The 23,233-nt window shown below is 59.0% G+C and overlaps 1 protein-coding gene across 1 annotated transcript; it reads right to left on the minus strand.

Annotated features, from left to right (window-relative positions):
• Window positions 1-1,764: 1,764 nt before the first annotated feature.
• On the minus strand, window positions 1,765-14,541 carry CLCF1 (cardiotrophin like cytokine factor 1). The gene is made up of 3 exons (XM_062577168.1): window positions 14,179-14,541; window positions 5,255-5,421; window positions 1,765-3,647 (listed from the first exon to the last, which is right to left on the minus strand). Exons 1-3 carry the CDS (start codon window positions 14,204-14,206, stop codon window positions 3,153-3,155), a joined length of 690 nt encoding a protein of 229 aa, XP_062433152.1. The 5' UTR covers window positions 14,207-14,541; the 3' UTR covers window positions 1,765-3,152.
• Between the last annotated feature and the right edge of the window lie 8,692 nt (window positions 14,542-23,233).

Below are 23,233 nucleotides of genomic sequence, written 5' to 3' on the forward strand. Positions count from 1 at the left end.
AGGTGCTTTGGGTCAGACCATGTGGCTGTTCGGTAATGAGTGAGTTGAGTCTCTGCAGGCTAGGCCAGGAGAAGGAGGAGATTGGGGGCAGCTCTGGGTTGAGGGGTGCCTCTGGGTAAGATTGGACTCAGCTTGGTGGGGACATCTGGGCACACCACCAGACCTCCAGAAAGGGCCACCTGGGTCCTGGAGCCTGGGACCAGGTGTGATGGAAGCCAGGAGCAACCTGGGATGCAACTGGGAGCTGGAGGGACCCATCACACTCTGCACTTGTGACACCCCCCCTCCCAGCACTGACCCCCATCCTGCAGGTCCTAGGAGCTATCATGATGGCAGCCTTGGGCAATCCTGCTGCCCATAAGGTGTTGGTGGACTCATGGCCCTGCTTCAGTGTTGTGCTAACCCGCCGGTGCCTGCAAGTGCTGCACCCAGTGCTCCATGAGCCATGGGATGGGGGGCCCATGTGACTGGTGCTGCTTAGCCACCCCCTCCCCCATCTCTCCAGGAGTCTGTGGACCCCAGGGACTTCTATGCCAACCATGTGGTGCTGCAATACTGGGATGCGGGCACCTGGTGGGCACTGCTGGGGAACACCGCTGCCCTGGACTGGAGATGGGCTTTCCAGCTGCAGGGTAAGGGCTGGCGTCTGAGCAGTGGGCACTACTTGCCCTCAGGGACCAGTGCAGCTGGCTCCCAGCACACCCTGCTGCCTGCAGGCATGGAAGACAGTGTGTGTGAGGCCATGCATGAGGCATATGCTTCCAAGGGGCTGCCACTCTGGACCTACCATTACCAGGTGCTGCTCAGCCCCAGACCGCCATGGCCCCGAGTGCTGTGAGTGCCTGCCAGGGCCAGGAGCAGAGAGGATGGGAGGAACGAGGAGGTCCCTGAGCACATCCCTGGGTGGCACAGGTGGTCCTTGCTCACATCCCTAGAGCGGCATCTGGGGTAGCTGTGTGTGCCCCTCTGCCCTGCCCAGAACTCAGGGCTGCCCATGTTGCCGAGTGTCACCAGGACTGTGTCTGGTGCCCGTGCCTGTGGCCCATGTCCTGCTGCTCAACACCACATGGGGCTTCAGAGGCAATGTCCAGAACCAGTGGTTCCTGGCACCCCTGGTGCAGGACTGCAGGTCCACTGGCACCTGTATCCTGGAGCCTGGTTGATCCCCTGAGCTGTCAGCCATGGCTACATGGGCCCCTGTGGCGTGGCTAGGGGCTGAGCAAGCTGACACTGGGTGCCCTGGGCCACATACTGCACACCCAGGGCTACCCCATTTACTGTGGGGTTCTTCCCAATAACACACCCTCCCTGTGGGCCTCTTCCCAATAACACACCCTCCCTGTGGGCTGTCCACACTGTGGGCTTCCTGCTCCAGACCAAGCACCCTGTATGTGCTGGTCATCACATCTGGCACCCCAGTTGCCTCACACCAATAGCACCTGGGGGGCCTCAACTCGGGGCTTGGAGCTGGGAGGCCTGGGCCAAGGATGTGCAGGGTGGGCTGTTCCTGTACTGAACACCCCAGCCTGCTGCCCTCTGGCACTGGGAGGGGAGGAACACTGGGGAAAGAAGGGCACTCAGCTCTCTCATGCTGAGACTGGAGCTGGGGGCATGCCTGGTGACAGCAGAACTGCTCACCTTGGCCACTACTGATCCCACTTGCTAGTTCCTCAGGCACTCTGCAGCCACCCCAGTGGCGCTGCCTGGGGGCTGAGGCGAGGGGGGACCTTGTGGCATGGGGCAGCAGGTGCTGGAGAAAGCCTTTTATTTGTTAATACAAGAATAGATCTTCTGCAATAAATACCCTAATAAATAACATCTCCAATAAATAAACACTCATTAAACGCACCAAAACAGCGGTCCCTGGGGACCCAGCCCCCTCCTGCCTGGCCCTGCCCACTACCCTGACTGGTGGTTGTTTTGCTGGGGCGGGCTGCAATGGCATTATGGGGTGGGGAGGGCCCTCGGCCCCACCCCCAGCCAAGCCCCACCCCCGTGTCTCAAGCCCCTCCCACTGCCGCCTGGGGCCCTGCCTGCTCTGGCTGGAGGCTGTGGCAGGCCCCATCGAGTTTAGGCCTGGCTGCACCCACCAAGGCCTGGGGGTGGACCCTTAGGGGACACTAGGCAGCTGTGGGGCTGAGACATGGGGCTGGGACACATGTAGTTGGAGCTGGGAAAGGAGGTGGGGCTTGCTACAGATCATGGGAGGGGCTTATTGCCGTCTGGCATGGAGAGGCTGAGCCTGCTGCTCTTTGGGCAGGGCTTATCGCTACTGGGCGAGACAGGGTTCATGCCTGTGCTCTTCAGGATTGGTCCTTTTGAGGTGGGCGTGGCTTAAGCCCACCCTGAGGTCCATGGAGCAGGGCTTATTGCTACCTTCAAGCAGGGGGAAGAGGCTACTCCCCTTTCAGGGGCAGCCCTGAATGCAGGGCACCCTGATGGGATGGGCATGGGGCACAGTGGTGTAGCAGGGGCCACAGTAGACTCAGCATGGTGGCTGCCATGGCCTCACAACCCCTTGCTTCAAGCATGGTAGGAGGGGCAGCTGTGGTGGTACATCAGAGATAACCATCCTGCCCCTCAAGGCACAGTGTGGTGACATGGGGGGGATAGGGTGGCTGTGGTGGCAGATTGGGATGAGAGGCTCTGTTGCTCAAGACCTAGTGTGGTGACCGCAGGAATGTGGGGTGGCCATGGTGGCATATGGGGATGAAGAGCACCATCCCTCAAGGCCCATTGTGGGGACAGTGGGGACATGGGGCAGCTGTGGTGGCACATCAAAGTCAGGAGCTCCACTCCTCAAGGCACAGTGTGGTGATGGGGGTGACTGTGGTTGCACAACAGGGTGAAGAGCTCCATCCCTCAAGGCATGGTGTGGTGAGAGGGGGGATATGTGCTAGCCGTGGTGGTACATGAAGATGAGGAGCTCTGTCCCTTAAGGCACAGTGTGCGGATGGTGGGGATGTGGAGTAGCCATAGTGGCATGTGGCAGTGAGGAGCTCCATCCCTCTTACCCAGTGAGGTAAAACAGGCTGACTGTGGTGGCACATGAAAGTGCGGAGCTCCATCGCTCAAGGCACAGTGTGGTAACAGGAGGCTGCGAGGTGGCTGTGGCAGTGCCCCGTGGCTGTGGATGCTGCAGGGTGGTGGGCTCAGAAGCCCCGCACCTCAAGGCGCAGTGTGACCACAGCAGGTGGCACCTTTTTCTTGAGGCGGTTGAAGTCCTTGGCCGAGCGCCACAGCCAGGTCTGCAGCTCCTTGAGCAGCCAGAAGTCGTCCATCTTCTTGAGAAAGTTGTTAGGGGAGGCAGGGGCCGCAGCAGGCACCGAGGGGCCAGTGGCAGGGCCAACTGGCAGTGGATAGCCCAGAGAGGACATGACGCCAGCGATGCTCACCACCAGGCCCTGGAGGCTGGAGCAGAAGTGGCCGAGGCTGTGGCGCAGCTCAGCAGTGCCTGCCTGCCCATCCAGGCCCCGCAGGTAGCACAGCAGCCGGCTGTAGGCCCGGTAGTTGGCAGCCAGGCGGGCGTTGTCGGTCAGGCCCCGCCACAGGTCAAAGTCCACCGTGGCACTGGGCACCCGCTCAGCCCGTGCCAGCCGTGGCGGATTGAAGTCGGGCTCATTGAAGGGGGGGCCCAGGTAGTTCAGCTGCAAGTGAAGGGCAGGGTGTCAGGCAGGCACCCCCACCCCATCGCCCAGAGTGGCCCGTGGGGAGCTGGAGGTGGCAGAGCTCACCCATGGTCCCCTCTGTGCCACATGCAGTGTCTCTCTGCCCTCCATGGCCCAGGTCTCCATGCCCCCATGCCCACAGTGTCCCTGGTTGCCATCCCCCCAGCCCTCCATCTCCCAGGTCTTTATCCCCTGTGCCCTCCATGTCCCATGTCTCCATGTCCCCCTGCCCACCACTTCCCTGGTGTCCATCCCCCCCTGCCCTCTACATCCCATGTCTCTGTTCACCCTTCTCTCCATTACCAAGCTTTCTGTGTCCCCCTGCCCTCCATATCCCAGGACTTCATGTCTCCCTGCCCATCAAGGCCCAGGTATTCCTCCCCATCCCCCTCACAGCCAGTCCATGCCTATGTGCCATCACTGGCAGGACACAGCTAGTCTGTGCCTGTGTGCCATCATGGCAAGGAACCATTGGTTGGTGGCCCATGTGCCATCAAAGGCAGGGCCCAGCTGGTTGGGACCTGTGTGCCATCACTAACCAGGCACAGCAGACTGGTGCCCCATGTGCCATCACCAGCAGGGCACAGTTGCTCAGCACCCTGCATGCCATCACCAGCATGGCACAGACTCTTGGTGCCCTGGAGCCAGACCCAGCAGGGCAGGGCTGGCAGCACCAGCCCCGGGGGCACGTCAGGGCAGAGACGGAGAAACTCCACGTGTGCCGTTGCCAGCCCAGTGGGCTGGGTGTGACGGTGGCGGGGAGCCAAGGTGGTGCAGTCGCCTGCGCCCCATGCCCCAGGCGGAGGCTGTGCCTGGGCCTGGGCAGAGGATGGGCTCCCGGGATCCGCCCTGTGCCCTGGCCTGCTGAGGCATTTCCTGCACTCCCGGCGCAGGCAGGGCAAGGGAAGCCTGCCTGCGTAATGTGGCACGTCGGGGAAGACCCACAGCAGCTGGGAGAGCTGGCAGCGCTGCTGGGCATCAGCACCAGAATACGCACGAACGCCAGGCACTATGACTGCTACAGTCGCACACTGACACAAGTGTGCTGCGACACACACGTGCTATCACACACATGAACACATGGGAACCCAGATATTACCATCCATGCACACACTAACAGACGCGCACAGCACACACGCTAATGCAGGCATGCTACAACACACACACACACAGTACTCATACATGCTCTTGCACACTCATGTGTTGTCACACACATGCAATTACACACAAATGCACATACATTATCACTCACCCTTGCATGGGTGCTGCCTTGTGGGTGTGAGGCAGAGGGGGCTGCCATGGTGACCCCAGCTGAGGAGCTGGGCCGGCCAGGCCATGGCATGCTGTGGGAGAGGGGGAGTGCACCAAACACTGGCACAGTGCCCCTGGCCATGACGCGGCACCCGCTCGGCGGAGCACGGTCTGGCCAGGGCGGCTCCCAGACGAGTCCCGACAGCGGGGCCTCACCTCACCCCAGGGCACAACAGAGCATAAACACAGGGCAAGGCCCCAGTGCTGTGGGGCAGGGTGGGGACACTGGGCCAGGTGGGCACTGTCACGGGATATGGAGTGGGGCCCATACTCACATAGGTGCCGGCGAGAGTGCGGAGCTGGTGCTCCAGGTAGCGGGTGAGGTCGTAGGTCTTCTGGATGGACTGGCCAGCACCTAGCTCATCCGTGCCGTTCAGCGCGGGCACCGCAGGCAGGTTGCAGAGCGCAGCGCACAGGAAGGCAAAGATCCCCCAAGAATCTCCTGTGGGAACATGGGGGCACCTCAGCCCTGGGACACAGGTGCTGGGGAGCCACGACACATTGTGGGGCCTTTGGACATGGGTGCTGGCTGGCATGCACAGGAGTGCCACAGCATGCAGAGAGGACCAGGGAAATGGCTACTGGCATGCACAGCAGTGGGGCCCTTGCACATGAGTGCTGGCGTGCACCGGAGTGCCATAGCACACACCAGGGTGCGGGGAAATGGGTGCTGGGGAACACAAGGGTGCCATGACACACCAGGAACCAGGGACATAGGTGTTAGGGCACACAAGGGTGCCACAACATGCAACAGGGCCCTTGCACATGGGTGCTAGGTTGCACAGGAGTCCCTGTACAGCTGTCCCATGACACCCCCACACAGCAGGTGCCAGTCCCCACAGACACCCAGCTTGGCAGTGCCAGGGCATGCAAGTGATCTGCAGGCCCATGTGCACCAAGGGCACCAAGCCAGCTCCGTCTGGCATGCAGCCGGCATGGGTCAGGCCAGGGCACGGCCAGGAGACAGCCCTGCTGCCAATGCTAATGGCGTCTGGATATCGTCCCTGCTGTGACATCCCCAAATGGTGCACAGTGATGGCAAAGTGACAGGCGCTTCAGCACAGCCAAAGGCAGCAGGCAAGCCCTGCGCATCACCTCCCGTTGTGTGCACAGGCCACTGTGCAGGGTACCATGGACCCCGGGCTCGCAGCACCAACCCCACTGGGCACAGTCAAGGCCAGTCTGGCGCAGCCTCTCCTTCCAGCACTCCTGCCCAAGGGCTGGAGAAACAATCCTTTATATGGTCTCAAGAAAGTGCTGCTCAGAGCACTCCCGCCGGGACGATGGGTTATATTTGGGTATGTCGAGTCACCTACCATTAATGTTTGAACAGGCTTGGTCGCCTCCAGAATTACAGCATGTTGGGCTCCCTGCCGCTGTGCAGCAGGGCTGCCAGCCTGGGGCTTGCCGCATGGCTCTACCCCAGCTGGGCACCCCTGATGGGGAGCCAAACTGAACCCTCTAGGTGTAACGGTTGCAGGGGGGCTTCCGTCCCCAGAACCCAGCAGAGGGAGCAGGGGAGGAAAGCCCCCCCCTGAGGTCCCTGGTGCGAGGAAGACACCCTAGGAATGGGGACAGCAGGGCAGGGGTTCCAGGGATGGAGATGTGGGGCTGGGGGGACATCAGCAGGTAGCGAGGGGCCTCTGGGGCGCAGGCTGGCCCTTGCCAAGGCCTGCCGGAAACCGCCGCCCGGGATCCCGTCATCTCCCCTGACGTCAGGGCCGGGTTACGAAAGCCAACCCCATCAGCCTGTGCTTCTTATAAAGGTCACGGCCCGTTTCCAAGCTGCTTCCCATCCAACTGGCACCTTGCTCAGCTCCCGGAGGGGGCGGGAGGGAGGGGGGGGACTGTGCTTCCCAGCACTGCTCTGTGGGGAGGACCTGCCGCCAGCATGGCATTGCTCTGGGGCGCCTGTGGGCAGCCCCGTGGTGGCCAACCCCTGCTGCTGTGAGGCCGTGGCTGCCCCGGGGCATGAGGCCAGCTGGGAGCCCTGCAGTGCCCTTGCACGTCACGCCTCCCCATCAAAAGTTGCAGGGAGATTTGGAAAGTGAGGAGCAGCCAAGATCCAGTGACGCACAGGGGCCTTTGGGGGCAGACGCACCCTGCCCACGGCCCTGGCCTCAGCCAGGGCCAGCCCTGCTGCAAGGCGCGCCCTGCTCCACAGCACTCCATACTGCCCCTGCTCACTGGGAGCCCTGGGAGCCAAGTAGCCACTTGGTCCTGCAGCGTGCAAGATGCACTAGCTGGGTGTGCAGCACCCTGAAGGTGTGCAACACTCTTGCAGGTGTGTGATACACCATGCAGGCTTGCAAAACACTGCACGCACATGTGATGCCCAGTGCAGTTTTGTGACACATCTTGCAGTTGTGCAATGCATCATGCAAGCAGGTAAAACACCCTGCGTGAGTGTGCTACACCATGCAGGCATATGACACACTGTGCAGGTGTGTGACACATCGGGCAGGCATGTGATATAGCTTGTGAACCTGTAACATACCACATACATGTGTGATACACCATGCAAGTCGGTGACACGTTTTGCAGGTGTGCAATACACTTCACAGGCATGTGGCACACCATGCATGTGTGCGATATACTGTACATGCCTATGTGTGCACACTATGGGCTTTTTTCTGTCCTTGTCCATACATCCACGCACATGTCGGTGAGCAAGCACGCATGACGGGCTGTGTGTTCAGACAGGCAGAGGTGCTCCATGATGAACACATATGCACAACTGCTTGCATGAGCAGCAATGCCTGCAGACGGAAGTGCACAGCAAGCTGCAGATGAGCCCATGTTGTCGCAAGAGCTGGTATGTGTGAATGCCTGGCGGGTAGGCATGCCTCATGTGGGGGCCTGCATCCATGGCAGCTGGTGACCTGCGTGTGTGCATGGGCTGCCAGGCAGTGGCAGGGACCCACTGGCGGGTGAATCACTCTCCCACGAGTGTTTCCACTGTGGCTGAGCCCCAGCACAAAACTTCACAGACCAGAGCTGTGCGTGCAGCTGGGGCTGGCCGGACCTTTGCCTGCTGCCAGCACGAGTTCCAGCACAGGATTTACACCCCCTCCCAGCCCCCTGCTGCTGTCCAACCCAAACAGAGACGGAGAAGGAGACAGGGTGGTGAGGGGCTGCAGGCAGAGGGGAGACAGAGGCAAGGGTGAGAGGCAACCAAGGCAGAGGGGGAAAGGGGGACAGCGCCCACTAACAGCCCCGGGGCAGGTGGATGACTAAAGGGCTGTATGGCCAGTCCTGCAGAGGGTGAGCTTGGTGGTCGAGGGCTGGGTTATAGCGTAGATATAGGCCAGGCAGATGAGGGACCAGCTGTGGAGGCAGCTCTACCAAGGCTGCAGACACGTGGCCCCGCAACAACTCAGGGATGGCTGCGAGTGACCGTTGGGGGGAGCCCAAAGCGCCTTGCTCCAGGGAACTGCACTCATTCACATCAATCACAACAGCACGAGGGCCCTGCAGAAAATGGCTCGTACAAGGCCACAGACAATAGCTGTGCTTTCCCAGAGCACGTGGCCCCAGAGAGCTGTGGCGCTGCAGCCAGCGAGGGCTAGTGCCGATGGGGATGGGTGGCAGGGGCCACAGAGCAGGGCATTAGGGCTGCTCCCAGCTCCCTCAGGTCCAGATGGTCACAGAGGGCACAGCGATGTTGGGGCTGGCACAGCAAGCTCTTTGCCAACATGTTTGCAGAGCGAGGCTGAGGTGGCTGGATTGCCCATGATGTTAGAGAGGAAGAGCCTGAGGGTTTCAAAATCAGCCCTGGAGCCAGGCCAGGATGCTCCCAGTCCACGTAAGCAAAGCAATGAGTGGCTGCCGGAGGTTATTGCCATGAAGCACAGCTGGGCCCACAGGCAGGTGGCAAGCCGAGGCCATGTGGCAGAGCCCCAGCAAAGCCCCAGGAGAGGCTGCTGGGGCACCATCGGACAGGGTGCCCAATATCCCAGTAGGGACAGGGCTCGATCTGGTGGCTGTGGGTCGGATGCAAACAATATTGAAGGGTCTAATGAGTTGCTGAAGGGGCTAAAATGTGCTGAAGGGTATAACCTGTCTCTCAGCCTGGGATAGTGTTAGGCTGTACAGGGCCACCAGCACAAGTGTTGTCCCTGAGGCCAGGCAAGGAGGTTGCATCTAGACTCCAAAATGTAACACTAATAACCACTGGAGGAGAGCCAGGGCCTTTGGCAGGTCCAGCTTGAGTGGAAGTGCACAGAGCTCTGAGACACCAACTTCCCGTTGGGGAGAGGGCTGTCCAAGGCACAGCCCTTGCACGAAGCTGCTTCACCTCCACTTCTGTAGCCCCAAATGTGTCGCCACTAGGGCACTGCTCACGGGGCTTTGGAAAAACAGGTCAGCACAGGGTCGGGGTGGACCATGGTGGGGGAAAACTGCTAATGATTGAAAGCCAGCGCCATGAGTGCAGAGCCGAGGGCTTGCGGATGAGAATCCCGCCCTTGCGCGAGCTGCCCCAGCTCCCCTGACTCCAGCAGTGTATGAGGCCAGCGCTGGCCAGACCTCCCGGTGTGCTGCCGAGGCGGGAGCGCAGCACTGCCATTGTGCTGGGTGGTGAGCTGTTCCCTGGGCATGCTTGTGGGCAGAGAACTGTTTAGGTCAAACGCAACCACAAGCCATGGAGAGCCGTTTTCCCAAAATCGTTGTGCAAAGCAGTGCCTAGGGTTGGGGCAGTGATTGGGAAATGTGGGCCATTGGCTGGCCAGTGTGCTCTCCTGGGGCTCAGCTCTGGCCCCAACTGCACCGAAAGCTGCTAGCAACAGCTCGTGAGGCCCAAACCCAGGGAGAGCCCAGCGGAGTGACTGCAGCCTGACGCTTGGCGGAAAAAGCCGAGCACCTCCAAGTAGAGCAGTGCAGCGGGACCACAGTGAGGAACCACTGTATCTGATGGGATTCTGTCCAAAGGACAGCATATCCTAATACCACACAGTATGAGCTCAGAAACGCTCAGCTCCATCCGCAGCGCTCATCCGGGTATGGGGAACGTGTGAGAACAGAGCCAGGATGTCCTGTTGTGGCCAGGCATGAATACATGAAGAGAAAGTAGCCAAGCATGAAGTCTGCAAGCAATAAAACGAGCAGCTCTGCAGACAATAGGCAGTGGCTACATCCTTGGTCCAGAGCTAGCTTGGACCTCCTCTAACCCAGAGTCATTAACCCTTACAAACGCACTGCTATGGGGGGGGGGGGGGGGTGTCTCACCAGGCTGTTGCACAAGGCAGCGTCCAACCTACTAGTGACCACTGCGAATTGCTCTTTGTTCACCTTGGGTTTGGACTGAGTGATGCTCTGAGATAGATGCAGGGGCACAAGGAAGAAAACTGCACATCTCTTAGGCTACTGTGTTGTAGTGCCAAGGAGATGCCCCATGGCTAGGTGCACCAAGGCACCTATGTTTTCGCGCAGGACATTGGTGGTCACTGCTGTGCCCAAGTGCTGACAGGAGGGATGCACATCTCCTCACTCTCCGACAACAGCCACGGCAGCTATAGTGGGGTCCCCAGGACACCCCATCTTCCCATGCTACCTGCCCACTTCCAGCCTGGATCCTCCATGTCTCCAGGCCCTTGGCCCCAGCACTAGCCTGGCTTTCCTGGCTGGCTGTGTGTCAAGGATGACGCAGCTGCTGATGGGCTGGTGTGAGTGCCCTGCTGCCTTCCCACCTGCCCAGGGAGCTGCTGCTGGCCCTGGGCATCCTGGTATATGCCCAGTGCCTCTGGGGCTATCAGCCAAGCTGCCCCAATACATTGTCCCCTTGTCTGCACACCCTGCCTCAGCCGGTGCCTCCAGCACAGCTCACTGCACCTAGGCGGCCACGGCTCCAGAGCAGTCAGCTCTGCGCTGTACAGCACCTAGCAGAGCCACCGCCAGCCATGGGCCAGGGCCCACCAGCGCTCACACCGTTGCCGCAGCCTGGCTTCCTTGATGGAGCCTTCTCATCTGTCCAGCCCTGAGGTCACCTCCCTGGTCCTCCCACCCTGGTGTCCCATGGTGGGGGGGAGAGGGTGGAGCAAAACACCCTTGATATGTCTGCGGCTGTTAGTTTTGGCAGCCACTGTATTTTGATTCCCCATAAACACAACACGGACACCCAGCCAGATGCAACAGCAACCAGCGCGGGAACCGGCTCCCACTCTGGCCACGCAAGGGGTTATTAACCCATTGCGGGCAGGTGGGAGGACCACCCCACCGTGGCCCTGCTGCCATCCTTTCCATCCGTCCCAGAAAAGTCATGGGGCACCAAGCCCCTGGCACTGGTAGGGGTCTGGCCAGTGCATGCAAGAGCACCAGCCACCACCCGCTGCAGCTGGCGTGATACTGTGGCTGGCCAAGCAAGCCAGCCGTGCACTGGAAACGAGGGTGTATGCTGGGGACTGTCGCCCTGCGTGTGTGTCCCCCCCCCCCCGCCCCAGCCATGCATGCACTCACAGCTTGCGCGCTGAGTGTTTACATCCTGTCTCCTCCGTGTGTTTATAAATGAATCTGTGCACGGGAGACTCCAGTGCAGCCGTAATTAGCTGGGCCTGGATTTCCTATCCGGCTCCAGGGAAACACCTCCACTGGAGATGGGGGTGTAGGCCCCTAATCCCAGCCAGACCTCTCTGCCTTTGCACAGCAACTTCCCAAGCCCCACAGAGATGTCCTGTTGAGTACAGCGCTGTCCCAGGGTCCACGCCTGGCACTGGACACAGGTGTGCATGGAGCCTGTGAGCACCAGCTGGTGTCTCTAAGCTATGAAAGGCACCTCATTTCACTTTGGTGGCCTCCACGCTGCCATGCGGCAGTCGGCGAACCCATGTAGAGTATGCCCAGCCTGCCTGTATCCACCATGTGCCTGCACTTAGGTGCAGGGAGATTTGTTTGATCTTTTATTAGACCAGGGGTAGAGGCAGAGAAAAACTGGAGCCAAATGCACACTGGCCTTTCTCCAAGCTGGAACAGAAATGGCTAGGCCTGGGCTGGGAGTGATGGCTCCTGGCTCAAAGTGAGGGCCAAAGGGGTGGCTGGTGGGGCAGATGGGACCTGTGCTGAGGGTGAGCTGACATTGGCTCCCTTCCAAGGACAGGCAGTCTTGGCAGTGCTGCCTGGGACAGGCTTCGAACAGGTATGTATCCGCGTGGTCAGGCCCGCAATTGGTCCTACTGGCTGGGGAGAGTCCCCTGTGCTGTTCGCAGCCTAGGGGAGCAGTGAGGGCTCTGCTGCTGCTTCTCCTAATGCCCTGGCTGACTCAGGTATACATCACCTGCAGGCCTGGTGTCATGCACCAGTGCCGGGACATGGCACTATCAGGCCTACAGTTTGCTGACCCAAGCAGGGACAGCGGCAACCAGATGCCCTGTCCTACATTCATGCACACAGCTGGGAGCTAACACTCCTAATGTGCCTGCTGAGGTGTTTGTGTTGGTGAGTGCCAGCCGGGCAAGGGGACGACATGTGCCTGTGCATGCCAGGTTGTGCCACATGAATGCCAGGCTGTGTCACGTGTATGCCAGACAGCACAGAGGTGCTGGCTCCATGTGTGGTTAACGTGGACAGGAGCATTCCATGCTGCAAAGGCCAGCCTGGCATGTGCCACTGGGTGGCACGAGGGGGGAGAAGGGAGTTTGCCTGCCGGTCTGGGCAGGTACTAGTGGGGAAGGGGGATGATTTATGAAGCAATGTGCCACTTAGCAGGGCATAAATCTTCCCCGAGTCTAGCCCTGTAAGCAGAGCCCTCTGCATTTCCCTTTGGAGGCTGCTCTCAAGCTGGGGCTAATGCAGCCCAGATGTGTGCAGGGACCATGCCCTCGCACCGCCTGCTAAATAGGAGCCAGGGACAGCGGTTCCTGTCAGGAGTGAGCGTCTCCGAGCAGTGCAGGAGCTGAAAGGGCTTGGACACTGCCGAGTTGGAGCAACCTTCCAGTGGGGAGCTGGGCTGGGCCGGCTGGAAGTGTGCGAGACACTTGCCCCTTCCCACTCCTCCCTCTGTACACTGCTCTGCTTCCTTCTCCCATCTCCACTCTCCCTCCTTAATCCACTCAGAGATTTGCCTCGGACCAGACTGTGGGCCAAGACCAGCCCCAGCCAGCGAGCGTGGAGCCAGCCAGCCAGCCAGTGAACTCCTGTGGGGCCAGTGCATGGACGAGGCGGGTCTCTGCTCTCGGACAGGACACGGCAGCGGTGCCACAGCTCCCTGGCCACGTCTGCCCAGCCCTCCGCAGGCGGCCAGGAAAGGGGAGAGGAAGAGGGATAAAGAGTGAGGGGGAGAGAGGAGATGGAGCCATTAGGTCTCCCAGCCTCGCTTTTCCGGTTCTCCACCACTTTCTCCACTTTGCCCTTCCTGAGTCACTCCAGCACCTCGAGAGCTGGAACAAAAACTAGTACAAACGTCATGATTTTCCAAGCCCTGACTCCATCAAGGAGGAGAGCCCTCCTTGCCATGGCCTGCCGCTGGCCTGGGGATCCTCTGCTGAGTCCAGCTGAGAGTGACCACAGTTTGATCTTTTAAGGGTTATTTTTCCAACATTTTCCCTGTCCTTTCCCTGTGAGGCAGCCCCAAATCCTGTGCTGCCAACATGTCACCCTCCATATCACGGGGCCAGCCTGCCCTGCAAACCACTGTGGCTCTCCTCCTAGTCCTCGCTGTGGCTCTGCTGCGGGTCCTGCCACTGGCATCGGGCTAACAAAACTGTCCAGCACAGGCTGCCGGACCCCAGGGATGACAACATGGGGGGAACCAGCCCCCTCCACAGAGGAGCATTTCCCCAGCACCCCAAAATCAAGCTACCATGCCTAGGAAGAGTCTATCACATTTAGGCAAATGCATTCCCTTGCGCGAAGACAAGCCCCAAAATCAAACCACGGGCAGAAAAAATAACTCTTCCTGCCCCCAAATCCCCATGACTTTCATTTTCCTCCTCTCTGTCAGTCCTGGATTTTAATTCTCCGTGCTAAGCAGCATTTCCCTCCCTGGTAATCACAAACATGCATGGAAAACAGGGAATGAGAGAAAGGAAAAAAAAAAAAAAAAGCAGAGGGGGAGAAAGTCTTAAATCAATCCCAAAGCCAGACAGACGTTTTAATCAAATCAAATTAAAATCAGCAGTGGCTCAGAAAAGAAAACCACGCCACGCATAGCCAGCCCCCCGCCCTTACCCCCAGCCCCTGCCAAAAGAGTTGAGCTGCTTGGTCTTACCTGAAATCTCCCCAGCAACATTTAGCATAGTAGAGTCAGGGTGTGGGGTTGGGGTGGGGGAAGGCAGGCGCAGAGGGGGCAAGAGGAGCCCAAACTTGGGATTAGTTATTGCTGTAAGCCCCAAGCCCCAAGCGGACGGCGAAGCCTGCCTGATCTCTTCTGCCCTGGCTCTCGCTCACGCGCTCTTGCTCGGGGTTTTTTTCCTCTCCCTATTTGTTTTGGTTTGTGTTTGCTTGGGCGTTAGGTAGAAAAAGCTGTCTGGGCTGTGGTTTTTTGGTGTGTGAGTGTGTGCACGGTTTGCACTACACTCCGGCTCCCTCGCTCGCTGCCTTTCCCCCTTCCACCTCCCTTGATTTGCTCTTTTGATTGGTGTCCAGGAATGCAAGAATAAAAAAACGCGAGCTTGCATACACCCTCTCTCCAAGCTGCTGCCTCCCTTTTTTTTTTTTTTTCAAAATTCAAGTGTTAAGCAGAACCAGGTTGCTTTCAAGAATGTATTTGATGCAATTGTACACAAGGGCAGGCTCCATTCATTTTCCTCCCTCTCCCCCAGCCTCCCCCCGCAGGGTCCCCAGCTTTGGGAAAAGGTAGGGAGGTGTTGAGCTAGCTCCAGGACAGAGGGAAAAAGCAAAGGGAAGAGAGATTCCCCAAGCCCTGTCAGCTGGGGCAGGAGGGGCAATGCTCTCCCTGCGCTCCCCTTCCCCCCCTCCCCCCCCCCCCCCCCCCCCGCAACGCTGGCTCCTGTGAGGCTTTTGTTAGTGGCATTGCTGGGGAAGGTGCTGGGGCAGAGGGGTGCGGGGAGGGGAGAGGGACGCCACGGGCAGCGGGCGGGCTGCTGCGCCCCAGCGGAAGGGAGGCTGGGAGAGGTGCGGAGGTCTCCTACCTGCTCGGAAATCCATGTGGGGAAGCCCAAGCTACACTCAGGACCAGCAGCCCTTGATGGTAAGTAGGTGTGTGACTTAGTGCTGCCTTGCTCCGAGGGGGCTGCGCACAGTCTGCGGTCCTGTATTTTTGGCCAGGATTAATAATCCCATTTGCCAATCCCACTCACTTTGGGTTTGGTGAGGGTTTGGGTTTGGTGAGGGTAGTCTCTAGCCCTCGCTTTTTTTCCTCCTGACGTGTAAAGCTGTAACCACAAGCCTAGAGCCTGGTCCCCGAGGGGGTCTGGCAAGGGAGAGGGACGAGGTAGAGCAGATTGGCTCCTCTCGCAGCCTTGCAGCAAGTTTGGGGCGAGGGGGGCGTGGGGTGCCACCCTGCCTCCCAGTCGCGGCCAGGCAGGGGGGGCTGGGGCAGAGGTGGAAGGAAGGAGAGGCGGAGAGAGGCAGATGGAGGGATGGAAACTTGCAGGCAAAGACAGGGAGCAAGAGGAGGGGAGGCAGGCAGCAGGGTGGTGGGACAGACAGACAGACAGAGGCTGTGTTAGCCTCTCCTCTGGCTCGTCCAGCCCCCTCCCCCCTTTCTGCCTTCTTCCCATTTCAGACTGGAAAGGGTTTTCCCAGAGGGTGAAAATGAGCCCACCCCGGCTCTGAGGAAGCCCTTGCCCCAGCCCAGATGCCAGCGGCTGCGCTGGGAAAGCGCTGCGAGTGGCTCAGCCCTGAGTCCCCAGTCTGCCACCCCGGCAGAAAGGCGATGCGGGCGGCCGTGGGGTGGCTCGCCGCCATCCCTGCCTCTGGAGGAAGGGGGAGAGGAAGCTGCCGGGAGCCGGCAGTCGCTCCTGGCAGGTGACTAACCCCACTGAGCATTTTACCCAGCAAGAGCCACCAGGGACAGAGGAGTGAGTGCAGCCTCACGGCATGCCGAGCCCAACACCGTCGGGGGTGCTGGGTCCTGCTCCTTGCCCCCTTCCTGTTAAAGTTCACAACTTTGGGACTTTTCAGCCTTTTTCATTCATTCTTCCCTTCCGTGCGTGGGGGGCTCCGGCATGATTCACGCTCAGCAGAAGGCATCAGAGCCCCCTTTCAACAGCACACTGTGACTCAGCACCCAGCTACTGCTGTCACCGAGTCAGTCTCGACCCTGGGGTTCCCATCCGCTCAGTGGGATCTGGGGGAAGAAACGTTTCTGCCTGCACAGAGCTGAAAGCTCGTATTATTGCAAGGTTATCCAAGTCCAAGTGCCAAAATAAAAGCAAGGTTTCCCTCCTAAAGCAGATGAAAAACTTCCAAAAGACACACACTGCCCCCTCATCCCCAAGCCTGCAGTCCATCAGAAAAAATGCCATGGAGCAGCCCTCGAGGGCATTTCCAGCCTGTTAAAACCTGGTGTGGTCAGGGCATGTTGGTGGGGGCAGCGCTCCATGTCCACTGGGCGCTACTAACAGTGTATGCCACTGTGCGCAGCCCCAGGCACCCCCGACAGCGGCTGTGCTCCCCAGCGCTGCTGTCCTGCTCCGCTCTGCCGCTTGCCCCAGCTTTCTCTCCCTGCTGCCGCTTTGATCAATGACTTTGGATGCTCAGAGGCAGGGAGGGAGCCCAATATGTCAGCCTCAGTGCTGTGTTCCCCGCACGGGACTGTCTCCTCAAAGCCTCACAAGCTCCAGCATTTATTTTTTTACAGTGCAAGAACTAACAGTTTGTTTTCAGTTAACCTCCCATGATTAGAACAAACTCTGCTCTGGTGTCTGCGAGGGCTTTGGAAATAAATAATTTGCATTTCAAATAAACTGGCCAGAACTATTAGAGCTGGCATGTGAGGTGATGGCAAACCTGAAGAGCCAAGCACAGCTTAAAACTCTATTTATTCGCACTGCTAAATATTTACATTTTTCACAGCAAGGGCAGAGAGGGTGGGTTTGCTCTGCTAGCCAGGGAAATGCAATCAGCCTGTCCCAAATCATTTCCCTTTGTGACCCACATTTGTAAGCGGGTGTCGCTGAGAATGGCAAGCAGCATTTCCATGCTATGGGAAGGGGAAGTCAGAGCAGCTCCTTCTGTGGCAAGGGGAACGACCTCACTTTTGCAAGCTTCCCCCCAAAAAAGCTTTGTTTAAAACAAAGACGCTCGCTGGCCAGCGTTGCTCAGCAGTTTAAGAGTGCCTAGAAGGGCCAGGAGGTAAAAGGTGGATTTGTTTCCACTCCAGCCCCCAACCCAGAGCAGATCTGAAACCCCTGATTCCTTTCTTTCTTTCTTTCTTTCTTTCTTTTTAAACTAGCAGAAATCAAGTCCTTTCAGCTTTCTCCAGGGTCCAGAGCTGTGAGTCCCCTCTTAAGTGCAAGTTAAGATCAGCCTTTTCCTGTATCCACAGGGATATTGCCTCCATACCAAACCCACCAAAACTAGGTTTAAGGGAACCTCCATTCCCCCACGCAGACACAACTGTGGCTACAACCCTGCACTGACATACAGGCAATTCTGCAAAGGTATTGGGATAATTTATTATTTTGAAGGTGTGGGTTTCTTGTTAAACATGCAATTAAGCACGTAAGTCTTGCACATTCCCATGTGTTACCCTTTCCCAGGACTGTGCTGGCTGCTCCGGATCTGCCTGCAGGCCACAACCTGGTTGAGATGGGGAAGTTTCCTCCCCACCGCAGTACAGGGAGGTAAGCTGCATGCCCTGAAAGTGCAACTCAGGTGGTGGGCACCTTGTTCCAGCCCAAGCGATGCCATCACTCGCTTGCTTTCTTACATTACTGGGAGGCGATGGGTGGGAATGATGCAATGTAATACGTACTGCAAGAGCTTTGCGAACCCATTCAGTGAGCCACTGGAGATGAAAAACCTCCATGCCACTCGTCTTGGAGGTTCCAGCACACACAACGAAGAGAAAGGCCAAGCAGCAGATGCACAACCTCCACTTCACTGCTGTAGGACTGAGCTGCCCCAGCATTTGTGAGGAAAGCTATGGGGAGGGTGGTATCGCAGCCCTTGCAGAGGTCCCGTCTAGCCCCAAGACACAGACCACCTTGCCTTTGGGGCACTGAGGTCACCCTTGATGACTCTTGCCAGGCCAGCTTGCCCGAGGACAGGCCACTTCAGCGCCAAGAAGGCATGGCAGCTTGGCTCACTTCCCAGCACCGCTGGCAGCACAGTGGAAGGGTTCTCCGCCTCCATCCCTGCTTGCAACCCCCTGCCCACGCAGCGTGGGGCCAGCCTCTCCAATCTCCTCTGCCCCCAGCATGCTGCAGGGTATCTAGTTTCCCCTCTGAGCACCCCCTCCCAGTAGTTTCAGGAAGTTGAGAAAAGACACCTTCAAAGCCCTGGGGGCTCCTGGCTGCCAGGGCCTGCCACAGTGTAGCCAAAGCTGCAGGAGCGGCAGCAGCCAGCCCAGGGCCAGGGCTGCCTAGAGTCCCTGTCTACTGAAAATGCACCAGCCTGGCCCATTCGGCACCACCTGGGACAGGGCAGACTCAATAAAAAGGGCTGTTTGTACAAGGGGTGCAGGTGGCCCTGCCCTCTCCCAGGATAAGGGGCTTGGGGACAGCGCTGATGGCAGGAGACAGATGCAGAGGCCAAGATCCCTCCCTCCTCCCTCCGTCAGACCACAGAGATGGAGGGCATCAATCATGTTTGAAACCCACTGTTCTCTCGTGGGGGCTGCAGAGCTGGATGAGCGCTCCCTCCGCTAGAGGAGCTGGGGCCCTCCTCAGCTCGCAGCAGGTTTACTCTTGTTGCCCCAGGCTCCCATGCTGCCTGCAGCCACTCTGCAGGAGGGACTGTTTCAAACCCTGTCCATGGTATGGACATGCCCTTCAGCTCCTGTCTGCTGGGGCACACCGAGCGCTATCCTGCCCCCTGAAGGCAATGGCTGAGGTAGTTTCTAGGGAACTTCCCTGGTCTGTGGTTGCTCAGCTTAGGCTGGGCAGGCATCTAAGAGATAATGCTGCTGGGGGAAGTGGGAAAAGAGTCAGGGAATTGTGGCTGGCAGACACAGCTGAGCCCCCCAGACCCTGTAAACAACCAACAGGCCAAAAATGGCAGCATGTCAGTATGAGACCCCACTCCTGCAGCTTGTACCATCCTCCCTGATTGCCTCCCAGCCTCCCTGGCGATTCAAAACCTCTCTCATCCAGAGAGCACCACACAAGCCTTTTCCAGCCAGCAGCACCAAGGCAGAACCCTGGCTGCACCCATCACCCCTGGGCAGCTGCATCCTAAAAGAAGCAGCTGGGGCCGTGGCACAAAGTATGGGCAGGTCAGACCAGCCGAGAGCCCAGAGCCACTGCTGAGCCACAGCAGCTCTGCCACAGGCATGCCAGGGCCTCTGCTTGTCCCCAGGTACCAGCCTGGGACAGCCACCTGTGGGAGCAGACACTGCTGGGTGAGGGGCTCCGCTGGGCCAGACGGCCCCAGCAGGCTGCCATGCCCTCGTGGCCAAGAAAGCCCTCTTGCCTCACCCGGCTCCGGGCCGCGTCTCGTAAGCTCTGTGGGTGGCTGACCTCACCTTTGGCGCAGCCAGGGCTGCATGAGTCGTACACTCGCCTTTCACTGGCGCCACTGCCAGTCCGGCCTCCCACTGCTGACCTTTGCAGCGGGCTGCTCACCGCCTGCCTGGGCCCAGCCTCGCCATGGCTCCTGCCTATCTGCACATCCCACTCCACCTCCCGCACTGCCCTCCCTCCCCGAGTGGCGCTGACATCCGCAGCACTGCTGTCCTGAAGCCCTTAGCCCCTTGCAGGCAGGAGGGCGTGAAGAGGGGCTACTTAGTGCTCCCAGAGCACAGGGCAGCAACATGGCCCAGACCAGCAGAGGCAGACCCAGAAAGCCCTGTACAAGGGAGTATTTTCACCCAGTCAGCCTCCCAAGCCGCCTGGAGCCCTTCAAATGCCTGAGGCTGGGCAGCCAGGGCACCATCCCCTCCTGTCTCCAAGGGGATCCCCTGCAACTCTGCTGGGATTCAGCCAAGGGATTTCTCTGAGCACCGAGCAGACACTTGGCTCAGCAGCGGGACAGCCCAGTGGTGGTGGGTGCCTGTCCCCCCCTGCTGGGCATGGCCAGCAGCAAATTTGGAGCCCAGCTGTGGTCATCTGTCTTGCTGCACTGCTGGTTGAGGGCATGACACCATGTGCTGCAGCAGCCATGCCAGGACGGAAATGGGGCTCTCGGGGGAGCAGGAAGCCAATGGTGCTGGGAGACAGTCCCCAGCACATCTGGGCAAAGGGGCAGGACACCAGGTGGCACTGAGGACAGGGTTCAGTAGCCGAGGGGCTCCAGGACGCACAGCACAAAAAGCAAGAGCAGAGTTTCAGAGCAGCAGGGGCTGTGCAGAGCACACAACACCGTGCCCACCTCCTGCAGGAGGAGTGAGCGTTCCCATGACCCTGGAGGATATGCTGGGAGAGGCCTGGTCCCATTTAATGAGGGGCAGGCTGAGTCCAGGGGCTCTGGAGCCTCCCTGTCCTTGCAGAGAATGCCAGGCTCCAACTGCCAGCCCACATCCAGCCTGCACCCTGGTGCCTAGCCAGCACTGCATCGGGGCGGTAGGGGAAGAAGCAGGGGTGCACATGGCTTTGGCCACCACCAAGGTGTGTTTGTCACGACTGCAGCCAGCTGCATCCTATCCACAGCCCCATAAAATGCTGAGCCCTGAGGCCAGAGCCCGTCCTGGGGACGCCTGCTCCAGAGGAGCCCGGCTGCCATTCAAGAGCTGGAACAGACACTCGCACATGATCTGAGCCTCCTCCTCCTTCCCCCGGGAGGAAGGGGCCAGTAGCCAGTGCTCACCCCAGGGGCACAGGGAGCCAGAGCCCAGTCTGTCTCCAGGGGGCTGGACCCCGAGCTCAGGCCAAGACAGGCCTGGAAATCCCCTGAGCCACCCTGTTCTGTAGTCCAAGCCCAATCACACACACATGGCTTGGCCCACGGAGCAGCCCCAGCAAAGGTCAAAAGTTTGTGTACCTGGAGGGGATGTGCTGCAAAGGCCAAAATGTCACAGATGGCCAGGCCACATCTATCTTGGCGGATTCAAAGAGGGCTCTAAATACCAGCATGCAAACCTGAGATGGAAAAGAGGAGTAGAGGCCACGGCCACACACTCAAGGATGGAGACTGCGGAAGAGGGACTGCAGGCTCCCCCTCCCAGCCTCCCCGTCTCAGCCCCCTGGCTTCACACATGCCACAGCTCAGGTGCCAGAGTTGGCTCAGCAGGCTACGTTTACACACCCAGGCATGTGGTGTGAGCTGGGGCCCCTCGTCAAGAGCTTCTGTGCAGTTTAATGGCCACACAGCTGAAAAGGAGGGACTCAGGCAGTTCCTGATCCTGTCACAGGCAGGGACCAACTCAAGGACCTTGCCGTAAGCAGAAATCAAGTTTCTCACAACCAGATCCCCTGGCCTCCCTTATGGCCCCCAATCTGAGAGTATGTCGCTCTGGGCTGGCTGCCCATTATGAGAAAAACAATTTGCTAAACTCCCCTTCCATCCTGCCTCTCTAGCAGGACCAGTTACCTAGCTTTACTAGTTTTATACCTGTGGCTGCCATAGACACGGGCTCTGACCCTACAAGTATAAGCCTCCAGGTCCCTGCATGCATATTCTGCTGCAGCTCAAAGCAGGCCTGGCAGTGCCTGCAGGACTGAGAGACCATTAGCTGTTATAAAGTCTGCTCCAGTATCCCTGGGTCCAAGCACCCAGTCAGCCTCTCAGCCGTCCTCCCAGGAGGCAGCAGCATGCCAATACCATGGTTCAGTGAGCCCCCCACTACCTCTGCCTCACGCAGACACCAGCAGCAACCATGGCTGCAGATTGCAGCAGTGGGCCTGAGGCTGAGAAGCCACTGCCCTAGCCAGCAATGGGAAGAGAGGGGCCCCAAACACCTGGCTCCAGAGAGGGCCTGGAGCTGGGATAGCTCCACCAGCTACTGCATACCCTTGTGAGGAAAGCTAAAGCCTTTCTTTAATCCCACAAATGCAGGCTAAGGCTGAGTACTGGAAAGCACCATGTGTGAACACCATGTACTCGTGGTTACACAAAGGCTAGCTACTAACACAATGGGGCCCACCACACATATTTGTAGGATACTGCCTGGGCCAGAGCTGGGGTAAGAAAAGTCCAGGGAAGGGCTTTAGGAGAAGAAAGAGGGAGGCTGGGATGAGGGAGGGAGCTCTTGGGACCAGAAAGGAAAAAGAGAAAAGAGTAAATCTGATGGAGGGTGGCCTGAGGAATCCTGGCTCTTGGCAGAAGGTTGAAGGCAGGGCTGATACAGAGAAAGCCGGGCAACCAGAGCCCTAGCAGGATGCATCTGAGAGGCAGGAAAGGGGGCATTTCCCTGGGAGCATGGAGAGGCAGGCTGAGGTCCTACAGGGAGATGTGGGACAGGCTTGGTCTCCAAAAGACATAGGGGATGGCATGTGGACCCTGGGAGAGGCCTGGGGACAGCCTAGGGATCCCAGGGACATAGGGGCCATCCTAGGAGTCCAGGATCTACCCTAGTAGTCCTAGGGATGAATCCCAGGGCCATCCTGGGGCTGGGCCTAGCCTGTCTGGTGCCAGGCTGGGTGGCCAGAGGCAGAAAGGAGACCCTGGGGAGAGTCCAGGGACAGGTCAAGAGTCCCGAGAAAGGGCCAAGAGGGCACACTTAGGTCTGGGGGGCATGGGGGTCAGGACAAAGACCCAGAGGAGAGAGGAGAGGCTATGGACCTGGAGATGGGCAGGCAGGGACACAGGTATGTGCCAAGGAACAGACCATGGGCCTGGAGATGGGACAGGGACATGAGGGAAAGAGCGTTCATGTTATAGGTATGCAAGCAGGGCAGGAACATTGGGGAGGGTCGGGGCCTAAGAGACAGAGCAAGGGAAACAGGGAAGGCCCAGGGGCCAGGCCAGAGGCCTAAGAGATGGGGCAGGGACACAGGGGAAGGCCAGGGGCTTAAGAGGTGGGGCAGGGACACAGGAAAGAGACTCCATGCAGGCTGGGGGCTGACCTGCTGAAAAGCAGCTTTGCAGAGAAGGACCTGGGAGTGCTGGTGGATGACAAGTTGACCATGAGCCAGCAATGTGCCCTTGTGGCCAGGAAGGCCAATGGTATCCTGGGGTGCATTAGGAAGACTGTTGCCAGCAGGTCAAGCGAGGTGATCCTGCCCCTCTACTCAGCCCTGAGGAGGCCTCATCTAGAGTAC

This window comes from Rhea pennata, chromosome 5 (genome assembly GCF_028389875.1).
Source record: "Rhea pennata isolate bPtePen1 chromosome 5, bPtePen1.pri, whole genome shotgun sequence".
Lineage (NCBI taxonomy): Eukaryota > Metazoa > Chordata > Aves > Rheiformes > Rheidae > Rhea > Rhea pennata.